The sequence below is a fragment of the Microtus pennsylvanicus genome, chromosome 1 (genome assembly GCF_037038515.1).
Source record: "Microtus pennsylvanicus isolate mMicPen1 chromosome 1, mMicPen1.hap1, whole genome shotgun sequence".
NCBI classification, from domain to species: Eukaryota; Metazoa; Chordata; class Mammalia; order Rodentia; family Cricetidae; genus Microtus; species Microtus pennsylvanicus.
Window position 1 is genome coordinate 135,479,259 of NC_134579.1, and position 22,506 is coordinate 135,501,764.

General features: G+C 49.9%; 1 protein-coding gene across 4 annotated transcripts in view; it reads left to right on the forward strand.

Annotated features, from left to right (window-relative positions):
• Sipa1l3 (signal induced proliferation associated 1 like 3) overlaps window positions 1–22,506 on the forward strand; it is a 205,307-nt gene that overhangs the window by 143,315 nt on the left and 39,486 nt on the right. For all 4 annotated transcript variants that reach the window (XM_075986135.1, XM_075986127.1, XM_075986144.1 and 1 more), the window contains 4 exons: window positions 3,481–3,755; window positions 7,214–7,465; window positions 8,912–9,049; window positions 22,256–22,383. In XM_075986135.1, coding sequence (XP_075842250.1) covers window positions 3,481–3,755; window positions 7,214–7,465; window positions 8,912–9,049; window positions 22,256–22,383 — 793 coding nt within the window. The remainder of the gene's footprint in view (window positions 1–3,480; window positions 3,756–7,213; window positions 7,466–8,911; window positions 9,050–22,255; window positions 22,384–22,506) is intronic.

Consider the following 22,506-nt stretch of genomic DNA (forward strand, 5'->3'; position numbering starts at 1 on the left):
GAAACTGCCGTAGCCAGTGTTTCAGTCTCACGCTATAAAATGAGGTCTGGTCCACAGCCCTGCCATTCAGATCCCCCATGAGCAGGGAAGCTGAGCAGGGTTGGGCCTGGTCAGCACTTGGGTGGGGTAAGGTGAGGTTTGAACCCTGGGGTCTCTGTCTGATCTCTTTCTGAACTCAGACTTTGGACCGGGTTGACATACAGTAGGTATTCAATAAATGCTGGCCCGTGGTTGGTTTGTTGAGCCATCATATCCTCACACTGACTCAGATGCTGAGCTCGTTTCCATCTGATAGATGAAGCTGAAGCTCAGAAAGAAACAGATACTCACGTGAGCTCATCTAGCCTGTGGGTAGCAGAATTGTGGTCTGATTCCAAGTTATTTTCACTTGACAGCTTAGGTCCGAACATGATAAGACTGATCTCTAGCTGCCTCCTCAGAATCTTCCCAGGGCTGCCCAAGTGACCCAAAGAAACTTCACACAGTCACTACAAGCTGGGTTTTCTCCCATGCCCCTGTGTTTCCTGTCTCGGTAAAGGCCAGGTCCACCCCTATGTTGAGGTCAGGGGACTTGCAATCAGCCAGGGTCCCCCTTGTTCTCATATCCACACCCCATCTGTCACTGCCACCCTCAGGCAGCCTTCAGCTGTTTTTCCCATTTCCATACCGCCTCTCTGGCATCAGCTGCCCAGGCTTGGGGAAGGGGATTTAAGACATGCTCTCACTGTGTAGCCCAGGATAGCTCTGAAGCTGTGGTCTTCTTCTTTTGGGGGGATGCAGGGACGGTTCAACGCAGGCTTTCTCTATGTCGTCCTGGCTATCCTGGAAGTCATTTGTAGAGATCCGCCTGCCTCTGCCTCCCCTGTGCTAGGATTAAGGGTGAGCACCACTAGAACCTGCTGAAGCTGTAGTCTTCTACCTCAGCTTCGGGAATACTGAGATTGCCTGCCTGTGTCTCCATGCCTGGCTGCTCCCAAATATTGCAAGAGCCTACACACACGTGTGTGCAGGGGTAGGGTATATATATATACAACCCCCCCACGTGTGCGTATACACACACACACATGTGCAGGATGTATACATACAACTCCTCCCGCGCGCGCGCACACTCACACACACACACGCACAATCTCCTTTGACTCCATCTTGGTTCACTCTGATCTGCTCTCAACAGATCTGGTTGGGGATCTGGTCACCTGAGTACTGTATTCCAAACCCTCAGCTTTTACCCTGAGTAAAAGGCAGAGGCTTCTCATGGTGGAAGTCCCTCTCAGTGCCTTTCCCATGGTTCCCTGCTCTACACTCACAGGCCTGCCATTTCTTGAATGTGCTAGGCAGGAGTCCAACCTCAGGGCCTTTATACTGCCTGTCCCTTCTTACTGAAACTCTTTCTTTGGTTGTCCCTTGGCTTAGTCCCTTCCTTCCTGCAGGCCTTTGGTCACTTGTCACCTGAGGTCTCGTCTCGAATTGCAAACTCTCCCAGTAAGCACGGACCATTTGCGCCCATCTACCATGTGTGTCTATATTATGTGTTCACTGCGGTAGCTCAGCATTTAGGAGTTTCATTTGATTCTTTTTGAAATGTTACGCTTTTTATTTTTGCTTCCCTTAAAAATTTGGGGAGTTTAGATGTATTGGGTCTACAAGTATAAGGACAGTGGTCAGCTGAAGGTGGGACAAGGTGATGTTGTCCCTGTGGAGCACAAGTATGGCGCCCATCAGTGCCACAGCCCACGTGGGTCACAGACTTTATCCGCTAGCATCCCTAGCTTGTGGGGAGGTCTGGCCTGCAGAAGTGCCTTTTAAACTGGAACTAGAGTAGTAATGAAGGATCATCGTAATGAAGAATGAAGGGGTTACCTTACTCATTAAAAAGAAAAAATACAAGACTATGATGTGGGATTCCCCTCAATGTGGTATGAATATATCTTATTACCATTGGTTAATAAAGAAGCTGCTTTGGCCTATGGCAGAGCAGAATATAGCAAGGTGGGAAATCCAAGCAGAGATAGAGGAGGAAAGAAGGCAGAGCCGGGGAAACACCATGTAGCTGCCCAAGGAGAAAGACACCAGAAACTTAACCAATAAGCCACAGCCTTGTGGTGATTTACAGATTAACAGAAATGAGTTAATTTAAGATGTAAGACCTAACTAGAAATATACCGGAGCCATTGGCCAAACAGATTCTTTATTAGCCAATGGTAATAAAACATATTCATAGCATACAGAAGGGAATCCCACAAGACTACAAAAAATAGAAGTAGAAGAGGGCCATGCAGCAGACACTAGCACTGCGGTCCTGCAGCCAGCAGCACCACTGCTTCCCCAGCCATGGAACCAGCGGTGCTGTACCTGTGTCTATAGCATCAGAACCGTCCTCAGAGAGGCCAGACACCCAAGTCAAAGCTCAGCAGGGGTGTAGCTGCGGCTTTAAGAAGGCTAGAGACATTGGGAAATGGCTCCATGGGGTAGGAGCACTTGTAAAAGTATGGAGACCTGCGGTTTCATCCCCAGCATCCAACATAAAAAGCTAGGCTTGGGGGCTGGAGAGATGGCTTAGCAGTTAAGAGCACTGACTGTTCTTCCAGAAGACCTGAGTTCAATTCCCAGCAACCACATGGTGGCTCACAACCATCTGTACTGAGATCTGGCACCCTCTGGCCTGCAGGCATACATGGAGGCAGACTTTCTATACATAATAAATAAATAAATAAATAAATAAATAAAATATTTAACAACAGCAACAAAAAAAAGCTAGGCTTGGCCATGTGCAATTCCAACACTAGGCGTGAGAGACAGACGAGTCAGTGGGGTTTTCTGGCTACTATCCTAGCTAAGAAGCAGCAAGCTCCAGGCTCAGAGAAAGACCCAGCCTCAAGGAAATAAGGCAGAAAACCATGGAGGAGGGCACTTAATGTCCTTCTCTGACCCATACCTGCACATGCCTGGACATATACGCATGCACAAATGCACACACAGACTCAGTGGTTGCCCACTTGCCTCAGATCTACCAGTAAGGAGCCGAAGGTGTCATTCAGTGTTAAGAGCCTTTTCCTAGAACCCGGCAGTGAGTGGGGCTGAGGTGTGGCTCAGTGCCTAACATACACATAATCCTAGAGTTCATACCCAGTGCCACAAAATTAATACCCTAACCAAAAGGATATGCCTGCTTGCCTCATGGCTTACTCAGCTGTCTGCCATACGCTGGGAGGTGCAGTCCCAGAAGGCCTGAGGAAGGACGGAGGCAGGAATATTTGGAGAATAGTCTATGACTGTAATCTTCTCTGAGATACCAGCCACAGTGGCATGTGCTTATTTCCCGGGAAAACTGGGCTCTGGTGATATGCACCATCTGAGATCCTGACAGCCCCTGGAAGGCAAATGGGACTTGCCAGTCCATCCCAGAGGGGGCTAATCTGACCAGGGTCTTCAGAGCCTCTGACCCAGATAGCGGAGACTCATCCCACCCACTGCCCACAGGTAATGACCAACGGCTGGGAGACGGTGGATATGACCCTGCGGCGGAATGGCCTAGGGCAGCTGGGCTTCCACGTGAAGTACGACGGGACAGTGGCTGAAGTGGAGGACTATGGGTTTGCCTGGCAGGCTGGCCTCCGGCAAGGCAGCCGACTGGTGGAGATCTGCAAGGTGGCTGTGGTGACACTGAGCCACGACCAGATGATCGACCTGTTGCGCACCTCCGTCACGGTGAAGGTAGTCATCATCCCGCCTTTTGAAGACGGCACTCCCCGACGGTAAGGGCATTGCCCTGAGAGGCGGGGGAGGGGGGGAGGGGGGCGGGGGCAAGATTAGCAGCTTAGAGGTTTCCCTGTCATACTTATCTCGGGGAATCTCAGGGAAGACCTCTGGAAAGGAACTTGATAAACCTGTGGTTCTCAGCATCCTAATGCTCCAACCCTTTAATACAGTTCCTCATGTTGTAGTGACCCCCAACCATAAAATTATTTTCATTGCTAACTGCAATTTTGCTGTTAGGAATTGTAATGTAAATATCCAATATACAGGATATCTGCTATGTGACCCCTGTGAAAGGGTCGATTGAGCCCCCCAGGACTCAAACAGGTTGGGAACCACTGTGATGAGCTATTTCAGTAGCGCTAATGAGAGTGGGGGTAGAATAAATGAAATCCTTGTGGGAACTGGTTCTCAGTGTGCCCCTCCACAGTGTCCGTGAGTGCGTAGTAGTCACATCTCCTAGAGGATGCACAGAGAGCACAAGCAGCTTGTCCCAGGACACACCGGGACGTCCACTGGGCTCCCTGCTGTACTCAAGCCCCATTTGCAGTGCTAGGCGTAGAGCCGTGGAGTTTGTGTTCTACAGGAAAAGGAAGACTGTGAAGTGGCTGTACAAGGTAGGGGGTGGGTGCTTGAAGTCCAGCACTTGAGAGGTAGAGGCAGGGGTGTCAGGAGTTCGAGGACAGGCTCCACCATGTTAAGTTCACAGACACCCCCAACTACCTGAGACCCTGACAACCAGCCTAGCTGGAAGGCCTACGTGTGACAAAAGCTTCTGGCTGGTGAAGGCTGCTGCTATAGTCTGCCTCTCTGTGCAGGTGTCCTGGAAGGCCAGAGAGGGCATCAGGTCCGTGTAGCTGGAGTTACAGGTGTTTGTGAACCACCTGACCTCACGCTGGGATCCAAACTGTAGTCTTCATGATTAAGCAGCAAGTGAACCTGGCTTTCCAGGTTTAGAGAACAAAAACAAGTTCCCGCCGGGCGGTGGTAGCACACGCCTTTAATCCCAGCACTCGGGAGGCAGAGACAGGCGGATCTCTGTGAGTTCAAGACCAGCCTGGTCTACAAGTGCTAGTTCCAGGAGAGGCTCCAAAACCACAGAGAAACCCTGTCTCGAAAAACCAAAAACAAAAAAAACAAGTTCCCTACTTGTCCGATACAGATACCCCTCCCAGACCCCTCCCATTTCAGTCTGCAGTTGGTTTAATGCACCTCAAGTCCCAAAGTGCAGAGTTCCATCAGGGCTGGGTATGGTAATGCTAACCTTTAATCCCAGCACCCAGGAGGCAGAAGAAGGTGGATCTCTGTGAGTTCAGGGCCACCCTGGTCTACAGAGCAAGTTCCAAGCCAGCCAAAGCTAAAGAGTGAGATTCCCCTACAAACACAGCAAAAGAAAAAAAAAAAAAAAGCAAGTATTGGGAGGACACCTGACTGTGACCCAGCACTCAAGAGGCTGGAGAAAGATGGCTGAATTTGAAGCTAGCCTCGACTATGAGAAAGACCCAGTCTCAGGAAGTGCTGGGGTGGGGCAGTGAGTTGCTTTGCCTGGGTTAGAGGCCTGCTCCACAGGAGGAAATCCACGTCTTATACTATAAGCCTGGCTTGGAAGGCTGTAGGCGCCACTGGGGATGCCACTGCCAGCCATTTGCTAAATGAATGTAATGTACCTGTCGCACTGTCTGCAAGTAACCACTTCTCCCTATAGGTCATGATGCTGTCAGCGCTGGTCACAGAGGCTGCTTTATGCAGCGGTCAGGGTGACCGCAGAGAAGCTCAGGCATAAATGGGGTATCTGTGTCATCCTCTCCAAGACTCGGGGAACAGGGAAGAGGGACAGGCAGCGTGTAAGCTTGAGGGAGGGTGGAGAGGGAAATGGTGCCAAATGCGGACTCTGGGCATGGCAAGGCTAGTGTCTTTTTTTTTTTTTTTTTTTGGCCTAAAAGCAGGATCTCACCACGTAGCCTGGAACTACATAGACCAGACTGGCCTTGAAATCGGAGATCTCCCTGCCGCTTTCCACTAGTGCTGTTTAAAGACATGTGCCACCACCACTCTGGCTCAGTTTCCAGCTATTGCTAGCTATTGTATAAGAGCTCGAACAGGTTACTGAATTTCTCAGCTGTAAAACGATATGCTAGAATGGAGGATATGGCTTAATTGGTAGTGTTCAGCTAACGTAGAAGACCCTGGGTTCAGTCCCTCTGCACACTGTAATCCCAGCACTCAGGAGGTAAAGGCCAGAGGTTCCAAAATTCAAGGTCTTCAGCTTAGTTGCTCTGTTCTCAGCCAGTCCCCCATCACAGGTAGCAGAGCTCTGGACTAGGTCTCCCTAGCATAGCAACGCCTGCCTGCAGAAATAGATCTTTACACTCCCCATCCTCACCCCGGGTATTCCAGAAGTGGCTCCCAGGTTGCGCTCCCTGCTCTGCTAGGAACTGCTTAGAGCCTGTGACAGTCCTACCCTAGTCACTAAGTACGGTGAGAGGTGTTTCTGATTGGTTGGGTGTGGGTCACATGCTCATGCCTAGCATCCAGAAGTGGGATCCGCCTGGCTCAGAGCACACAGCAATGCTCAGGATCTGTGGCCTTCCTCAACCTCTGCCAGCCTGGCCTCTCTGCTAGCTCTAGTATCTGCCAGTAGGGACAGTTGTGTCCCTACTCTTCCCTACCTGGTCCCTGGGGGGGCATCTGATCCCCAAAACAGCCATAAGGACCTGCTGAACATCAGCTCTGTCTTACAGCCCGAGAGGCACCCTGAGTAGGGCCTGGACAGGAGCATATCCTCAGGTCCCCTGCTAGCTCTGCAGCAGTCACACCTGAGTGTCTGGAGAGGATGAGATGCTCCGAGCTCAGGATCCCTCTCGGGCTGCGTGGTGAGCTGCGTGGCACCAGTAGCGGAGGTGCCAGCCCAGCTTGGATCCTACAACCCCAGGCAGGATCACCACACCGTGGTGCATGTGCCAGCCAGACACAGGCCGCTCTGCGTCTGTTTCCAGGGTTCTGGGTTTCATAGGCTTTTTTTTTTTTTTAACCACCTTGCAAAGTAGGTCACCTGCCTCTCTTCTAGCGGCATTTGAGATCCTTAGGAACAAGGCAGAGACTGTCCTTTGATTTTGAGGGCCTCGACTTTTTCCGGCCCCAGTACTGCTTGGGGGCAGGGAAGGGCCGATTCATTCATTGAAGACACTGGCTGACTAGAGGTCTGGGCCAGAGAGAAGGGGAGGGGACCAGGAAAAGCCAAGACTGGGAGGAAGAAAGAGACTCAGGTTTAGCCACTGTAGCCCTGTGTTGGGTCTGGCCTAGGATTTTCAGCTGGTAAACTTCAGGCCCTCGTTTGAAGGATGCCACACCGCCTTGAACCAGCATGGTGTGGTGGTAAACCAGCCAGTTCCCCTCAAGCAGAAGGCCTGCATGCTAGTGGGCCCAGACCCTGGAAGTAATAAACTTGTTTTTCTAGGGGGTGGCCAGAGACCTATGATATGAATACTTCAGAGCCCAAGACGGAGTCAGAAACCACCAGCTCTGGGGGCCGGCCCCCCTACCGCAGCAATGCTTCCTGGCAGTGGAGCGGGCCTGCCTCCCACAACTCTCTGCCAGCCACCAAGTGGACCACCCCTGCCACTCCCGGCCATGCCCAGTCCCTGAGCCGACTCCCGAAGCAGACGCCCATGGTCCCCTTCCGTGAGTCCCAGCCACTGCACAGCAAGAGGTAAGGACCCCCAGACACCACTACCACCTAGTGTCCCACCTGGCCACAAGCCTTCCCTCACCCTTCTCTCTCTGACCCTTGTTCTGTCTCTCCCCACCTCCCCTCAGTCATTTCCCTTCTTTCTGTTTGTTTCTTTTGTTTCAGGTTTTGAGACAAGGCTTGTATGTTTAACTCTGGCTAATCTGGAACTCCCTCTGTAGACCAGGCTGGCCTTGAACTCACAGAGGTCCTCCTGCCTCTGCCTCCTGAGTGCTGGGATTAAAGGCTGACACCTCATCTGGCCATTTTTCCTTCTTACCCCTCTGTTCTTCCCATTGTGTCTTCTTTCCTCTCTACTCCTGGGCAGGCCCACGGGCCCTTGGACAGGGATGGAGAGGTCTCCATAGGAGGCTGGAAAAGGTCTTTTTCAAAGGCCAATAACAAAACATGTAGGACTAGCTTCTGCAGGGAAGCAGGCCAAGGGAAAAGCCCATGCAGGTAGCTGTCACAGCTGCTATCGAGCCCCTGGGCTGGTAGTCACCTCAGGGACTTGATATTAGTATTTAATACTGTTTTGTTTTATTTAGTGGTACTAGGGATTGAACCTAGGTCCTTTGGCATGCTAGGCAAGTACTCTTCCACTGCATCCTCAGCTTGCTCTTTGCCTTAGTAAGAACAGGATCTTGCTATGCTGTTCAGGTTAGCCTGGAAGTGAAAAGCCTTCTGCTCCAGACTTCTGAGTATGGCCCAGCCAAAATATTCACTTGGATGCATCATATATTACAAGATAAAGCATGTTGAGATTGTGACCTTCCATCCCTCCCCATTCTAATATATATATATATATATATATATATATATATATATAGAGAGAGAGAGAGAGAGAGAGAGAGGCAGGCAGATGGTGCACACCTGTAATCTCAGCAATTGGGAGGCAGAGGCAGTTGGATCTTTGTAAGTTCAATGCCAGTCTGGTCTAGGTGGTGGGTTCCAAGCCAGCCAGGACTACACAGTGAGACCCTGTAAAAGATTGTAATGAATAGGGCTGGAGAAATGGCTCAGCGGTTAAAAGCACTTGTTCTTGCAGAGGATCTGGGCTCGGTTCCCAGCACCCTCATGGTGGCTCACAGCCGTTCTAACTCCAGTTCCAAGGGATTCGATGCCCTCTGCAGGCATCAGGATACCTATGTGATGTACATATATACATGCAGGCAAAATACTCGTACACTTCATATATATATGAAGGACAGAGGAACATCTTGTCCGAGGAAAGGGCAGAGAATTGTCCCCAGTGGCCCCTGTCCTAACTGCAGAAGCTGAGCTTGGGGCCCAGAGCAAAGAAGAGGGGCTTTCCTACCTTCCCTCCGCCTCACACGAAAATCAGGATGGATAGCAGGCAGAATTTGACTGAATCTGAGGGTCCTCAGGAAGGCTTCCTTACCCTTCCTTGCTCTTGTGCCTTTGCAGGCCTGTCAGCTTCCCAGAGACACCGTTCACAGCATCACCAGCAGGGGCCGACAGAGTCCCTCCCTACCGACAGCCTTCTGGGAGCTTCTCCACCCCAGGATCTGCCACCTACGCAAGATACAAGCCGTCTCCAGAAAGGTCAGAGTTCCCCTTGCTTTTGAAATGATGTAATCTGGTGAAGGCTGCTTCAGCTTTTTATTCCCAGGAAAGGCACCTCACCATCTTACTTGCCATGTTCTGGGGTTTATAGACCCCTGGAGGTTAGCAGATGACCACCAGGCTATCGGCAATTTCTAATTAAAATTTAGAACAAAGAAACAGAACAACAAAAAAAATCAGAGTTAAGCTGCTCGGGCAAGACTTGTCATTGGCTCTTCTAGCAGGAGAATTTGGGTCTTGTCATCGGTTCTCCTAGCAGGAGAATTTGGGTCGCCATTTTCTGGACACCTATATCACTTTTTTGGAGCCAAACCATCCAGCATCCCATTCATCTCTCTGTAGCTCTCACTCGTCAAAACTAGGCCATCAGTATTTTCCAGGTTACATGGTCTTTCTGACTTCTCCCCCTTAAAGCCAAACCCAACCTGGCAGCATACGCAATCTTGACAAAATTTCCAAAGCTCTCCAAACTTTGAACAAACCCAAACTGGACCGTTTGGCATTCTAGACCCTGTGAGATCTGATCCGAACCTGTTCCTAGCTGTCTGCAGCTCTGGTATCCCAGGTCCTCCCAGCATATTGGTGATGGTCCCACCCCATGGCTGTCCTCCAGGTGTTGTTGTGAGCCTCATTCTCTCTGAATGCCTCCCACCTCTTCCCTGTAGTCTGTTCGGCCTCCCAGACTCTGTTACCATACCTCCTCTGGCATGGCTGACCCTTCCAGAATTCCCAGAGCCCTCAGAACACATCCTCTGTCCGTCATGATGACTGGCCAAGGCCCCTAGAATACTGCAGTCCCTTACATGCCAGCCACCAGCCCCACTGGCCGTCTCCACTTGCAGGTTAGTAGGGAGTCTGTTTCCCAGCCTTTCTCTTAGGCCACCGGCCAGCTCCCAAATCATCACACAGAAACTTATTAGTTTTGAATGCTCGGCCTAGCTCAGACTTGTTTCTGGTTAGCTCTTTTAACTTAAATTAACCTGTTCTCTTTATTTGCCTTTTGCCTTGGGGCTTTTTACCTTTCCTGTGTGTATCTTACTTTCATTGCTTCTCTCTGGCTGGCTGGCTGGCTGGCTGGCGCCTGAGCGACTTCTTGCCCCAGGCATCTCCCTTGTTCTTCTCCTCTCGTTCTTTTTTTCCTCTCTTTTTCTTCTCCTATTTATTCTCTCTGCCTGCCAGCCCTGCCTATCCATTCTCTGCCTACCTATTGGATGTTCAGCTTTTTATTAGACCAATCAGGTGTTTAACACAGGCAGCACATCTTTTCATGATTGAACCAATGCAGCACAAACAAAGGTAACACACCTGTGCACGGTTAAAGAAATGTTCATCTTTGCCCAGTTAAAATAACATTCCACAACCGGAAAGCCCCCTCACCTGAGTGAAAGCCTCCTCCTGGAAACCTGCCTGACCCAAGGAGGGAATAGGCCAGCTCTGCCCCTCAGTCCCCTCTGGTCCCTGACCTGACTGTGGCCACAAGCAACTGCCTTCTCTTAGGCCAGTTAAGGTGGATAGAAAAGAGAAAGGGACAGGGGGCTGGAGAGATGGCTCAGCGGTTAAGAGCATTGCCTGCTCTTCCAAAGGTCCTGAGTTCAATTCCCAGCAACCACATGGTAGCTCACAACCATCTGTAATAGGGTCTGGTGCTCTCTTCTGGCCTTCAGACATACACACAGAAAGAATATTGTATACATAATAAATAAATATTTAAAAAAAAAAGAGAGAGAAAGGGACAGAAAGGGAGGCAAAGGACACAGACAAGGCCAGCCACAGAGGCATGCCACATATGGTAGAGAGAGGCCAACCACTCGGGCATGGCCTATGTCCATATGCACAGGGAAAAAAAGTGTAAGTTTGCTTCAAGGCCTGGTCCGTTTCTCCACTGAGCACTGGGACTGACAAGTGGCGAATTCTTGGTTTATAGTGGTGACAGGAAAGAACAGGTGCTTTATTTGAAGCAAAACCTCTAGGCCAGGACCAGTCCAACAAACTGAGGTTCTCTCCCCAAGGAGGACTGAGACACACAGGCCTGGGCTTTCCCTGGGTTTCTGTCTGGAAGGCCTGCAGTAGACAGTGCTCTGAGAACCCCACACTGCTCCTTGTTGGATGCTAGGCCTCTGTTAGAAAATCAAGGGGGAGGGGCTGGAGAGATGGCTCAGTGGTTAAGAGCATTGCCTGCTCTTCCAAAGGTCCTGAGTTCAATTCCCAGCAACCACATGGTGGCTCACAACCATCTGTAATGGGGTCTGGTGCCCTCTTCTGGCCTGCAGACATACACACAGACAGAATATTGTATACATAATAAGTAAATAAATAAATATTTTTTAAAAAAAAGAAAATCAAGGGGGAGGGGAACCCCCAAGAGCTTTCGATGTGTCAGGTGCTAGCAGGAGTGTTTGGCCTCCTCATCTTCCGGGGTCTTGCTGTCCTCCTTTGCTTGTGCTAGAGAGAGAGAGGCCCATGCCAGGGGCATTGGTGGGAGTTTCCCCCTGAAGGGAGGGAGTATGGATGAGCAGAACAGCAGGATGAAGGAGAGGCAAAGAAGATTCTGGAATGTATAGCATGCTGGGGTGACACGTGGGCCTCAGTAAGGACCGAGACTGCAAATGGCAGCAACTGAGTGCTAGCAGATGTGGTGGGGCTGCACAGCTGCCACTGCTGGGCCTGCAGTCCCGGCCACTCTACACCCTAAGACGGGAAGAAGCAGGAGGGCCAAAAGTTCATGCCTAATCTGGAATACAGAGTGAGTTCAAGGCCAGCCCCTGCAACTTAGTGAGACCCTATCTCAAAAACAAAAAGTAAGGGAGCTGGACAATGGCTCAGCAGTTAAGAGCCCCGGCTGCTCTTGAAGAAGACCCAGGCTCGGTTCCCTGCATCCACATGACACCTCACAGCTGTCTGTAACTCCAGTTCCAGAAGATCCAAATCCTCTTCTGACCCCCACAGGCACTGGGCACATATGTGAATCAAATATATACATGCAGGCAACACTCATAAAATAAAACAATATTTTAGTTTTTGTTTGTTTTGTTTTTTAAAAAAGAAGATGCAGCTCATTGGTAAAGTGGGTTAACCCATTTTAAGTTATCCTATAAAGATAACTTGGTGAGTTTCTGAGTTTTGGGCTATTATAAATATTCAGGCTGTGAACATGTAACATGTATGTTCAAACATATACATTTCTGCATGAAAATAAGTTTCCACTTGTCTGGGATCGGTGCCCAGTACAGTTGCTTACCATGTGGTAAGTCCATTTTGCGTTCCCACCAGCAGCATATGCGTGATCCAGTTTCTCCGCAGTCTCCCTGCCGTGTGGCTTGCCACCATTCTTCTTAGCTCTTCTGATGGGTGCGTCGTGCTGTCTCATTGTCATTTTAATTTGCATTGCTCTGAGGCCCAACAGAGCTAAGCATCTTGTGTGTGATCTGCCAGCTATGTATCCTCTCCAGTGAAATGCCTGTGAGCCTTTGCCCAGATCCTACTTCATTTGGGGCTTTGCAGCGTTTGAGAGCTCTTTGTGTGATCAGCCACGAGTTTACTTTTTATCTTCTTTATAGGGTCTTTCCTTTTAAAAAAGAAAGAGAAGGAAGGAAGGAAGGAAGGAAGGAAGGAAGGAAGGAAGGAAGGAAGGAAGGAAGACATCATTCTTTTTTCTAATATAAATCAGAGGTTTTACTGTTGGGCATTTTAAGTCCTTGATTCCCCTACCCCACTACCCTTCATAATGAAAATTGAGCCAAGACCTCTCTAATACTACACAAGTGCTCTACCACTGAGCCACACCCCAGCCCCTCACTGGGGGATTCTAGGCAGGGGCTCTTATCACCGAGCTGCATTTCTAGCCCTTTCTCTCTGCCCCTCCCCCCCCTCCACTTTCATTAAGTTACCCAGCTATATCCCAGACAGGACTTGACACTGAGATCCTCCTGCCTTATCCTCAGAAACCTATACAGGTGTCACTGCACCCAGTATCCATGATTATTTTGACTTTTGTTTATGTGAGAGGTTTAGATCAGGTTTTCATTTTTGCCAAGAATGTCTGATTGCTCCAGCGATTTATTGGAAAGCCGGCCTTTCTCCTACATTGCGTTTGCTACTTAAAGCAGAATGAATGGGAGGAACTAAGTGGGTACATTTGTATGCATCTTTTTCTGAGTTCTCGGATCATGCTCATCAGCCTTAAGGGATCTCAGAGTCCTCGCAGCAGCTTCACGAAGTAGATTGGTTATCCCCATTTTGCAGAAGCAGAACTGGGGCTCAGCAAAGTGAATCATTTTGGCTATCAGGAAGCAGTCTGGACAGGGATCAGGCCTGTGACTGGCTGGGTCTAGCCCTGATCATCTCTTGCTCCAAGAATTCTGAGCTTCTCTCCCCTGGAGCCCTGCACAGTCACACACATGCCTGGGGGCTGCGTATCAGCTTCTCTGGACTTGCTCTGTGTGATTCTAGCTCTTCCTGGCCCACAGGTCCCTTTGGGGCCCCAGTGGTGCCTAGCCTCTGCAACTCACTGCTCAGCTATCCTAGCACATCAGTTACTTTTAGGTTGCTGTGAACCTAGCTGAGAGGAAGCAGCTTCAGGGAAGAAGGGGTTCCCTTGGCTTAGTGTAGAGAGGTAGGCAGTCCTGGTGAGGACGGTGTGTCTGCAGCGGTGTGAAGTGGCCGAGAGGCAAGTGCTAGCGCTCAGCTTGCTTGTATCCTCATTTGTATCCATATCCCCACCCCTCATCTGGGGTTCAGGTAACCCAGGCTAGCTTCACACCCATCAGATAGCCAAGGATACTCCTGAGCCCTTGAGCTCCTGCCTCAGCCTAAGTGTTGGGATTACAGGTGTGTGATGCTACACAGGCTTGTTGGTGCTAGGATCAAGTCCAAGGCTCTGTGTATGCTAGCAAGCACTATGCCAACTGAACCACATCCCAACCCTGAACAACACTTTTGTTTTAAAAATGGAAGAACTTGATATAGGAAGTTTCAGTTAGAGTTATGTACCGAGATCCTATATTTTATTTTTTAAAAACTAGGAGGAAGAGGAAGGAAGGAAAAAGGAAGAACAAATGAACAGACCCAGGGTGGGGCGGAGAAGCAGTTAAGAGCACCAGCCGCTCTTGCAGAGACCAGGGTTCAGTTCCCACATGCACATAATGGCTCTTACCCATCTGTAACTCCAGCTCCAGGGCCTCCAGTACCTTCTTCTGGCCTCCATAGTGAGTCACGGACACACACACACATATAGCCAAAACACCGATACACATAAATTAAAAATAAATAATAAATCTTTAGGGGCTGGAGAGATGGCTCAGTAGTTAAGGCCATTTTCTCCTGTTGCAGAGGACCTGGGCTGGTTTCTAGCTACCCACACAGTGGCCACAGTATTCCGTAACTCCAATTCCATGGGACCCAATACTGTCTTCTGATTTCCACAAGCACCAGGCATATATGGTATACAGATATGCATGCAGGTAAAACATTCATACATATAAAATTAAATAAATATATAATTTTTAATAGTAAATAAAGATAGATAGATAAATGGCTATTTAAAGAATGAAAGAATTTATCAGGCATTATGGTACACACCTGTAGTCGCAGCAGCCTACAAGCTGGTACACAAGGATCAGTTCAAGGCCAGCTTGGACTACATAATGACACCCACTCTTAAAACAAAACTAGAATGATGGGATTAGGTCTCTCGAACCCCTCAGTCAGCTTCTGGCAAAGTCACATTGACGTCCAGAACCTACATAAGCAATCAGTATTTACATAGGTCATTGACAGAGGGATGGCCACCATTGTAGCCTCTTGGCTCCACCAACAGACAGACAAGGTGATGGTTGGGGGTGACAGCTGACAGTGGCTGCATCATCCATCATCCGCTGTGGCCCCCGTCCTGTAATCACTCACCCCCTGTCCCATCAGTGAAGGGAGGAGAGAGGCACATGGGCCATGCTTTCCACTCGCGTGCCACGCTGATCCACCTTCATCTCCGCCCTAGTTCTTTCCTCTGTAGTGGTGAGTGCAGAGCCTCCTGGTTGTTTGACCCTGGTGACCTTTGAACCCTTCCCCCAACCTGCTCAGAATACACCCAGCTTCTGCCGTACAGCCCCAGAACTACAGCTACTCAGCCTTTCATCAGAATCTCAAACCCTTCATCTGGAAAGTGATTTTTATTTCTCAAGAAAACAGAGTCAGATGGAAGACAGCCATCCAGCCCCCCTCTTCTTTCAGGGATGTTTGCCCAGAGCTCTACATACATGGCAAAAGAAGAGCTGTCTTCATTTCAGTGAGATTGACCGAAATTTGGAAGTGATAAAAATGGCCCAGCCTTCCAGAGACAGCAGCAAATGGAGAGAATAAGAAACCCTGTTCAGGAAGATGCTCAGTCGGGGACACACTATGTATGATCCCAGTACTGGGGAGGCAGAGACAGATGAATCCCTTGATGACTGTCTAGTCTAGCTAACTGGTTGACCCCAGACACCAGTGAGACCTTGTCTCAAACACTAATGTGGCTGACTCCTGAAGATTAACATCTAACCTGAGATTAACATCTGGCCTACACACACACTTAGGTGAGGACCGACTCAAAATGTCGCTGCTCACTTGGTAGCCAGCTCCTATAAGCAGCTAATTAGCATCTCCAGTGCTGTGGATGCAGCTGCCGTGGTGCTGCATGCCTGTGGTCCCAGCACTCCAGAGCTGGAGGCAAGAACAGAAGCTCCAGGTCATCTCTGGTTCCATAGTGAGTTTGAGGCTGGCCTGAGATATTCTCAAAATGAAACAGCTGCCCGGTGGTGGTGGCACAGGCCTTTAATCTCAGCACTCGGGAGGTTGAGGCAGGCGGATCTCTGAATTCGAGGCCAGCCTGGACTACAGAGCAAGTTACACAGAGAAACCCTCCCTCAGAAAACAAAAACAAAACAAAACAAAAAACCTGAAACAGCTGTGAGGTAACTGGAGGCAGCACAGCCTGTCCTGAATGGGAGGAGCGGCTGAGAGAGGAAGCCAGCTACAGACAGACACCTGTCAGGTTAGGGTTCGCTGCATAACACAGAAATGGCGACTCAGCAACTTTCTTTCTTCCATATTGTCAGAGACCCTGCTCTTCGTTTTGGATTTGGATTGGGTTTTTTGTTGTTGTTCTTTCTTTTCTTTTACATTCTTAGTTAGTCTGTGTGCATGTGTGTCTTGGTGGGCACATGCATTCCAGGCACGAGTATGGAGGTCATTCTCTCCTTCCACCATGCTAGTCCTGGGGCTCCAACTCAAGTAGTCAAGCTTGGAGCAGGTGCCTTTACCCACTGTCTCACCAGCCCGGTTTTGGGTTTGTGTTTTTCGGTATTGGGGACTAAAGTCAAGGTCTCACACAAGCTAAGCCAGCTCCTGCTGCTAAGCTGCGTCCCAGCTGCCTTGTTACTTTTCATCTCAAGAATTGGTCTCCTTAAGTTGTCTAGGCTAGCCTTGAGCTTGCCATCCTCCTGCCCACCTCCCAGGAGACTTCTTACATACCTTCACTGTTACTTCATTGGATCCTGGGAGGTGTGGTGAAGCTCAGTAGGGCTTTTCTTATCCAGGAGGCCTTGCAAAGCAGACACCGGGCAGCAGTGAGGTGTCTCTCCCCTGGCTGATCCCAGCTTCGGTGCTAGGGGCTCGACACTGACCTCGTGAAGAACCAAATGAACCAGTCAGGGCTTCTACTTGCAGCCATGTGGAGCATGTTCCCAAGGTAGCTGGCTGTGTGTGAGGGCAGCCAGCAAGGCTTCAGCACTGCTTTTGTAAAACCTCCAGACCCACCACACACATGGGCCCTCAGACAAATGCAGGAGGAAGAATGGACTGTTGGAGCCATCAGTCTTTTGGGAGAACTGAAAGGCTGGGCCGAGGTTAAAGGAAGGGGAATAGTCGGTCTTTTCTTGACAGCGGCATGGAGTTGAGTTTCCTGCAAGTCCAGTGCCCTTCAGGAGCTAAACTTGGCAGTTGGAGCAAGTCCTTTATAGATACAGCCCTGACTTCAAGCTGGGGCAACTCAGGAGTCATTCAGCACTGCTGAGTGTTGAGGGTCTTAGCTCTGTCTCTCTTTCCTGCCACACCCTGCTGAGGTGAAGGTCAGACAGGATGCTTTCTTGGCATCCAAGGCCTACATCATTGGGTCACTTGACCAGAGACACCAAAAGTGGGCTCAAAACTCATAGAAATGTGTTCTATGCCACAAAGGCAGCCCAGGCAGGGTGGGCTCAGGACCATTCATCCCAGGTGGCACAACGTTGCCCTTGTCACATCCCCAGTCCCCTCAGCAACTGCCTCAGCTCCAAGCTAATGGCAAGAAGGCAAGAGCTATTTATGGTGTCGTATCTAGGCCAAGCCAGATCAGGACGGGATGAGAAGCCATCTATATCACTGCTTTTATTGCTGTGATCAAACATCATTGTCAAGGCAGCTTGTAGAACAAGGAGTTGATTGGGTTATGATCCCAGCACATTAGGGGCCGTGATGGTGGACACGCAGAAGCAGCAGGTGCAGGTGTGGTTAGAGGCCATGATGGTGGACACGCAGAAGCAGCAGGTGCAGGTGTGGTTAGAGGCCGTGATGGTGGACACGCAGAAGCAGCAGGTGCAGATGTGGTTAGGGGCCGTGATGGTGGACACACAGAAGCAGCAGGTGCAGGTGTGGTTAGAGGCCGTGATGGTGGACACGCAGAAGCAGCAAGTGCAGGTGTGGTTAGAGGCCGTGATGGTGGACACGCAGAAGCAGCAGGTGCAGGTGTGGTTAGAGGCCGTGATGGTGGACACGCAGAAGCAGCAGGTGCAGGTGTGGTTAGGGGCCGTGATGGTGGACATGCAGAAGCAGCAGGTGCAGGTGTGGTTAGAGGCCGTGATGGTAGACACGCAGAAGCAGCAGGTGCAGATGTGGTTAGGGGCCGTGATGGTGGACACGCAGAAGCAGCAGGTGCAGATGTGGTTAGAGGCCGTGATGGTGGACACGCAGAAGCAGCAGGTGCAGATGTGGTTAGGGGCCGTGATGGTGGACACGCAGAAGCAGCAGGTGCAGGTGTGGTTAGAGGCCGTGATGGTGGACACGCAGAAGCAGCAGGTGCAGGGGTGGTGGTTAGAGCAGCAGGTGAGCTGCATTTGCAAAACAGAATGAGCACAGTCAAATGGCTCAAGCCTTTATACTTTTTTGTTCTTTGTTTGGTTCTTTGCTTGTTTGGGGGGAGTTCTTTTGGTTTTGGGTTTGGTTTGGTTTTTTTTTTTTTGTTTTTGTTTGTTTTTTTTTTTTTTGTTTTGTTTTTGTTTTTTGGTTTTTCGAGATAGGGTTTCTCTGTGGCTTTGGAGCCTGTCCTGGAACTAGCTCTGTAGACCAGGCTGGTCTCGAACTCACAGAGATCCGCCTGCCTCTGCCTCCCGAGTGCTAGGATTAAAGGCGTGCGCCACCATCACCCAGCTGATTTGGTTTTTTGAGACACAGGTTTCTCTGTGTAGCCCTGGTTGTCCTGGAACTCACTCTGTAGACCAGGCTGGCCTTGAACTCAGAGATCCATCTGCCTCTGCCTCCCAAGCACTTGGATTAAAGGTGTATGCTACCACTGCCTAGAACCTTTATGCTCTTACAGTCAACCTTCAATGACATACTTTCTCTAGCAAGGCCACACTTCCTAAACCTACCCAAATAGTGCTACCAACTGGGGACCAAGTATTCAAATGTCCAAGACTATGGGGACACCTTAGTTAAACCACCTCTGTGTGTGTGTGTTCAGGTTTGCGTGTGTGTGCTTATGTGTGCATGCATGTGAACTAGTGTGTGCGTGCGCAGACACACACACAGTTCATGACACATGTGGAGGTAAGAAAACAACTTGCAGGAGTTGGCTCTCCCCTCCTACCGTGTGGACCCAGGGACTGGACTTATCATCAGACTTGGCAGCAAGTGCCAGTACCCACAGAGAATGTGTTTTCTTATCTTTCTTAGGAGCAAGGAGATAGAGATGTTTGCCACGAGCCCCTGAGGTCTAGTCCTTCCATTTCAGTCAGATTATGCTGGAAAATCTCAGAAACTTAGCTTAACAAAGGTTCATTTGGGGTCTGAGGGTGTATAATTCATTGGTAGAATATGTGCCCAAAAATCTCAGTTAAGTCGTAGCACCAGAGGAAAGAAGAGTTGGAGATGTTGCTCCGTTGATAGAATGCTTGACTTAGCATGCACAAAGCCTAGCCTAAAGTGGGCACTTGCCTGTGATTCCAGCAACTTGGGTTAGAGACAGGAAAGTTCAAGTTAGTCCTCAGCTACATATGATCTCAAGGCTAACATAGGCTATATTGAAACCCTATCCCCCAAAATAGCAAAGTTCCTTGTCTACTCCAAAGTTGCCCTGTTGGTCAACAGAGAACTTCACAGGACTCAGATTACCCCAGCAGCTGTTATCTCCCCCACACCCCTACACCCAGTCCTCCCTTATCCCAGATTGTCCCAGCGGTTATCCTTCCCGTCACTTCCCCATCCAGCTTATTGGTGGCCCGTGACATGGTGGAAGTAGAAAGCCACAAAGATTTTGTAGAAGTCTCTTTTTGGTTTTTTGAGACAGGCTTTCTCTATAGCTTTGGAGCCTGTCCTGGAACTCACTCTGTAGACCAGGCTGGCCTTGAACTCACAAAGATCCTCATGCCTCTGCCTCCCAAGTACTGGGATTAAAGGTGAGTAACCACCGCCTGGCTTTTGAAGTCTTTTTGGTTTTTCGAGACAGGGTTTCTCTGTGGCTTTGGAGCCTGTCCTGGAACTAGCTCTTGTAGACCAGGCTGGTCTTGAACTCACAGAGATCCGCCTGCCTCTGCCTCCCGAGTGCTGGGATTAAAGGCGTGCGCCACCACCGCCCAGCTTTTGAAGTCTTAATAATATTATAAACTCCCATTTAGCCAGAACTGTGCCATGTGTCTGTCCTGGCCCAGTCCCAGATAGACAGAAAAGGCCATTCCACCCGTGGCTTGGCCTGAGGTTAAACCAACATGGGAGCTCTAGAGGCTGTGGACCTGGGAGAATGGAGCCAATGAACGAGGCCGACTAAAGTCCCGTGCAAGAGCCAGCTTTATTGGAGCATCAGACAGTTCTTACTCCAAAGGTTGAGAAGACTCCTACGAGCAGAGTATGGTCACAAGGACAAGTCACACACAGCAAAACCATGTTTTCATAGAGGCGCATAAACAACAATAGCCAGTTGTAATAAATCACCTGAAGGAAACTCTCTCCTGTCTGCCACACCTGGGAGGAACTTGAAAACAAGTTCCCAGAACAAGTTCATGTCTTTGAAGGAGCAGGTCCCGAGACTCTTCTCCTGGTTTCTTAGAGTTTTCTCACAAGCACTCAGAATTCCCCTCACAGGACTCTGTTCTTGGACCGTGTTCTGACAGGGGGACACGGAAGAAGAACTGATTTATGGTTTCACAGGGCTTGATCCATAGCTGCTTGACTCGGTGTGCTTGTGGGAGCATGTGGAGGAAGACAGCTGTTCCTACCACAACAGGCCAGGAAGTAGGAAGTGCAGCAGGAAGTGGCCAAGGGCAGTCTGAGCCCACTAGTGACCTATTTCTTCCAGATAGAGCTCACCTCCCTAAGTTTCTATAACCGTCCCAACAGCCCCACTATCTGGGGTCATCTTCTAAAGCATGTGCTCTTGCTGGGAGCGCCATTCCAGATCCAAACCCCCAAACAGGTGTCTATAGCAGCCCCCACGGTGAGAGAGCGCCCAGCCCTCCACCACCACCTCCCTTAAATTCTGGCCCTTGACTCTGGTGTGCGTTGCTATCTGGGGGCAGTTCTGATATTTCTCCTCTCCCCAACCTTGGCCGTGATTATCAAACACAGAACAGCTCGGCCCGGCACAGCGGTACACACTGATGATCCTAGCACTAGGGAAGGTGAGAGACGGCTACATCACCAGTTCCAGGCCAGTGGGGGCTACATGAGATATTGTCTCAAAACAAGATGGAAACAAGCAAAAAGGCAGAGCCATCGAGATTCCTGAGTGGGTAGGGCCCCTGCTGCCAGCCCTGACTATCTAAGTTCAATCCCTGGTCCCATATGGTAGAAGGAGAGAACAGACTCCTGCAAGTGGTCCTCTGACCTCTACATGGGTCTAGGCACATGTGCACACGCTTAAATAGATGTGATGATGTGTGTTTTGTTTTGTTCTTGAGACAGGGTTTCAAGTAACAGCTCTGGTTGTCCTGGAACTCGCTTTGTAAGACAGGCTGGCCTCGAACTCACAGAGATCCACCTGCCTCTGCCTCCTGAGTGCTAGGATTAAAGACGTGTACCACCACCACCAGCAATTAAAAAAATATATATTTTTTTAAGGAATGAATCATGAGGCTGGAGAAACGGCTTGGCAGTTAGGAGCACCCACCGCTCTTCAGAGGACTCGGATTCAGTTCCCAGCACCCACGTGGCAGCTGACAACTGTCTATAACTCCAAAGTGCACATAAAATAAAGATAAATTATTTTTACAAAAAAGAATGAATCACACACCTAAGAAAACAAAAACAGCTATAACTCTATCAAAGCTCTTGTCTGACTGAGGGCTGGGGTTTGAGTTCAAAGCTGCCTTGTTTTTAAGCCATGGGCCCTGCCTACCATAAACTCTCCCTCCAACAGCGAAGGAATAGAATACTGCCATGGCCTATGGGCCAAATGTCTCAATTCCCTGTATGTCCTGTGTCAGACACAAGCTAAGTGCTGAAAGGAAGGACCTGTTGTGATCACCTCTTAACAGTTAGGGAAACTGAGGCCCTGACCTATGAACCGATTGATTATACCTGGCCAGGCAAAAGACAACAATGAGGTATGAAACCCATCCTATCCAGCCTGGGTCTGTTGTAACCACAAAATGCTGCCTGACTTGCCTAGCCCCCTCAGAGAAAGGGGAGCTCCCAGGGAGGCTAGATACCCCTTTCTGCAGCCAAGGCAGAACCCTGAATAAGCAGGGCAATCACCCAAGTGGCTCTGCACCCTCCCTCCTTGAGAAGCCTGCTGTGCCCTGTACTCCCTGTTGCTACCACTTCCCTGGCAGGCGTCCCAGGCTGCCTCGCCCAGCCTCGCCAGCCGCTCATTGCCCCAGCCCACAGCAGAGCCTCCTGAGTGCTAAAAAGCCACCGAATACCTGCTGCCATCATACTGAGACGTTCTTCTCTACCCTGCAGGTACGCAGCCGCCCCACACCCGCTACTGTCTTTTGACCCTCACTTTATCCACGATGGGATGTCCAGCGGTGACTCCTCTTCAGGTGGCCTAACTAGCCAGGAGAGCACCATGGAGCGCCCAAAACCAGGTAAGACGTCCTGGGCCCCAGTGCCCCCTGCCTCTCCCTGATGGTCTCACGGGTGACTTCCCTTCTTCTCAGCTGGCTTGGGGCTGTGGAGACTATGAAATCATTCCATGTCTTTTTTTGCTC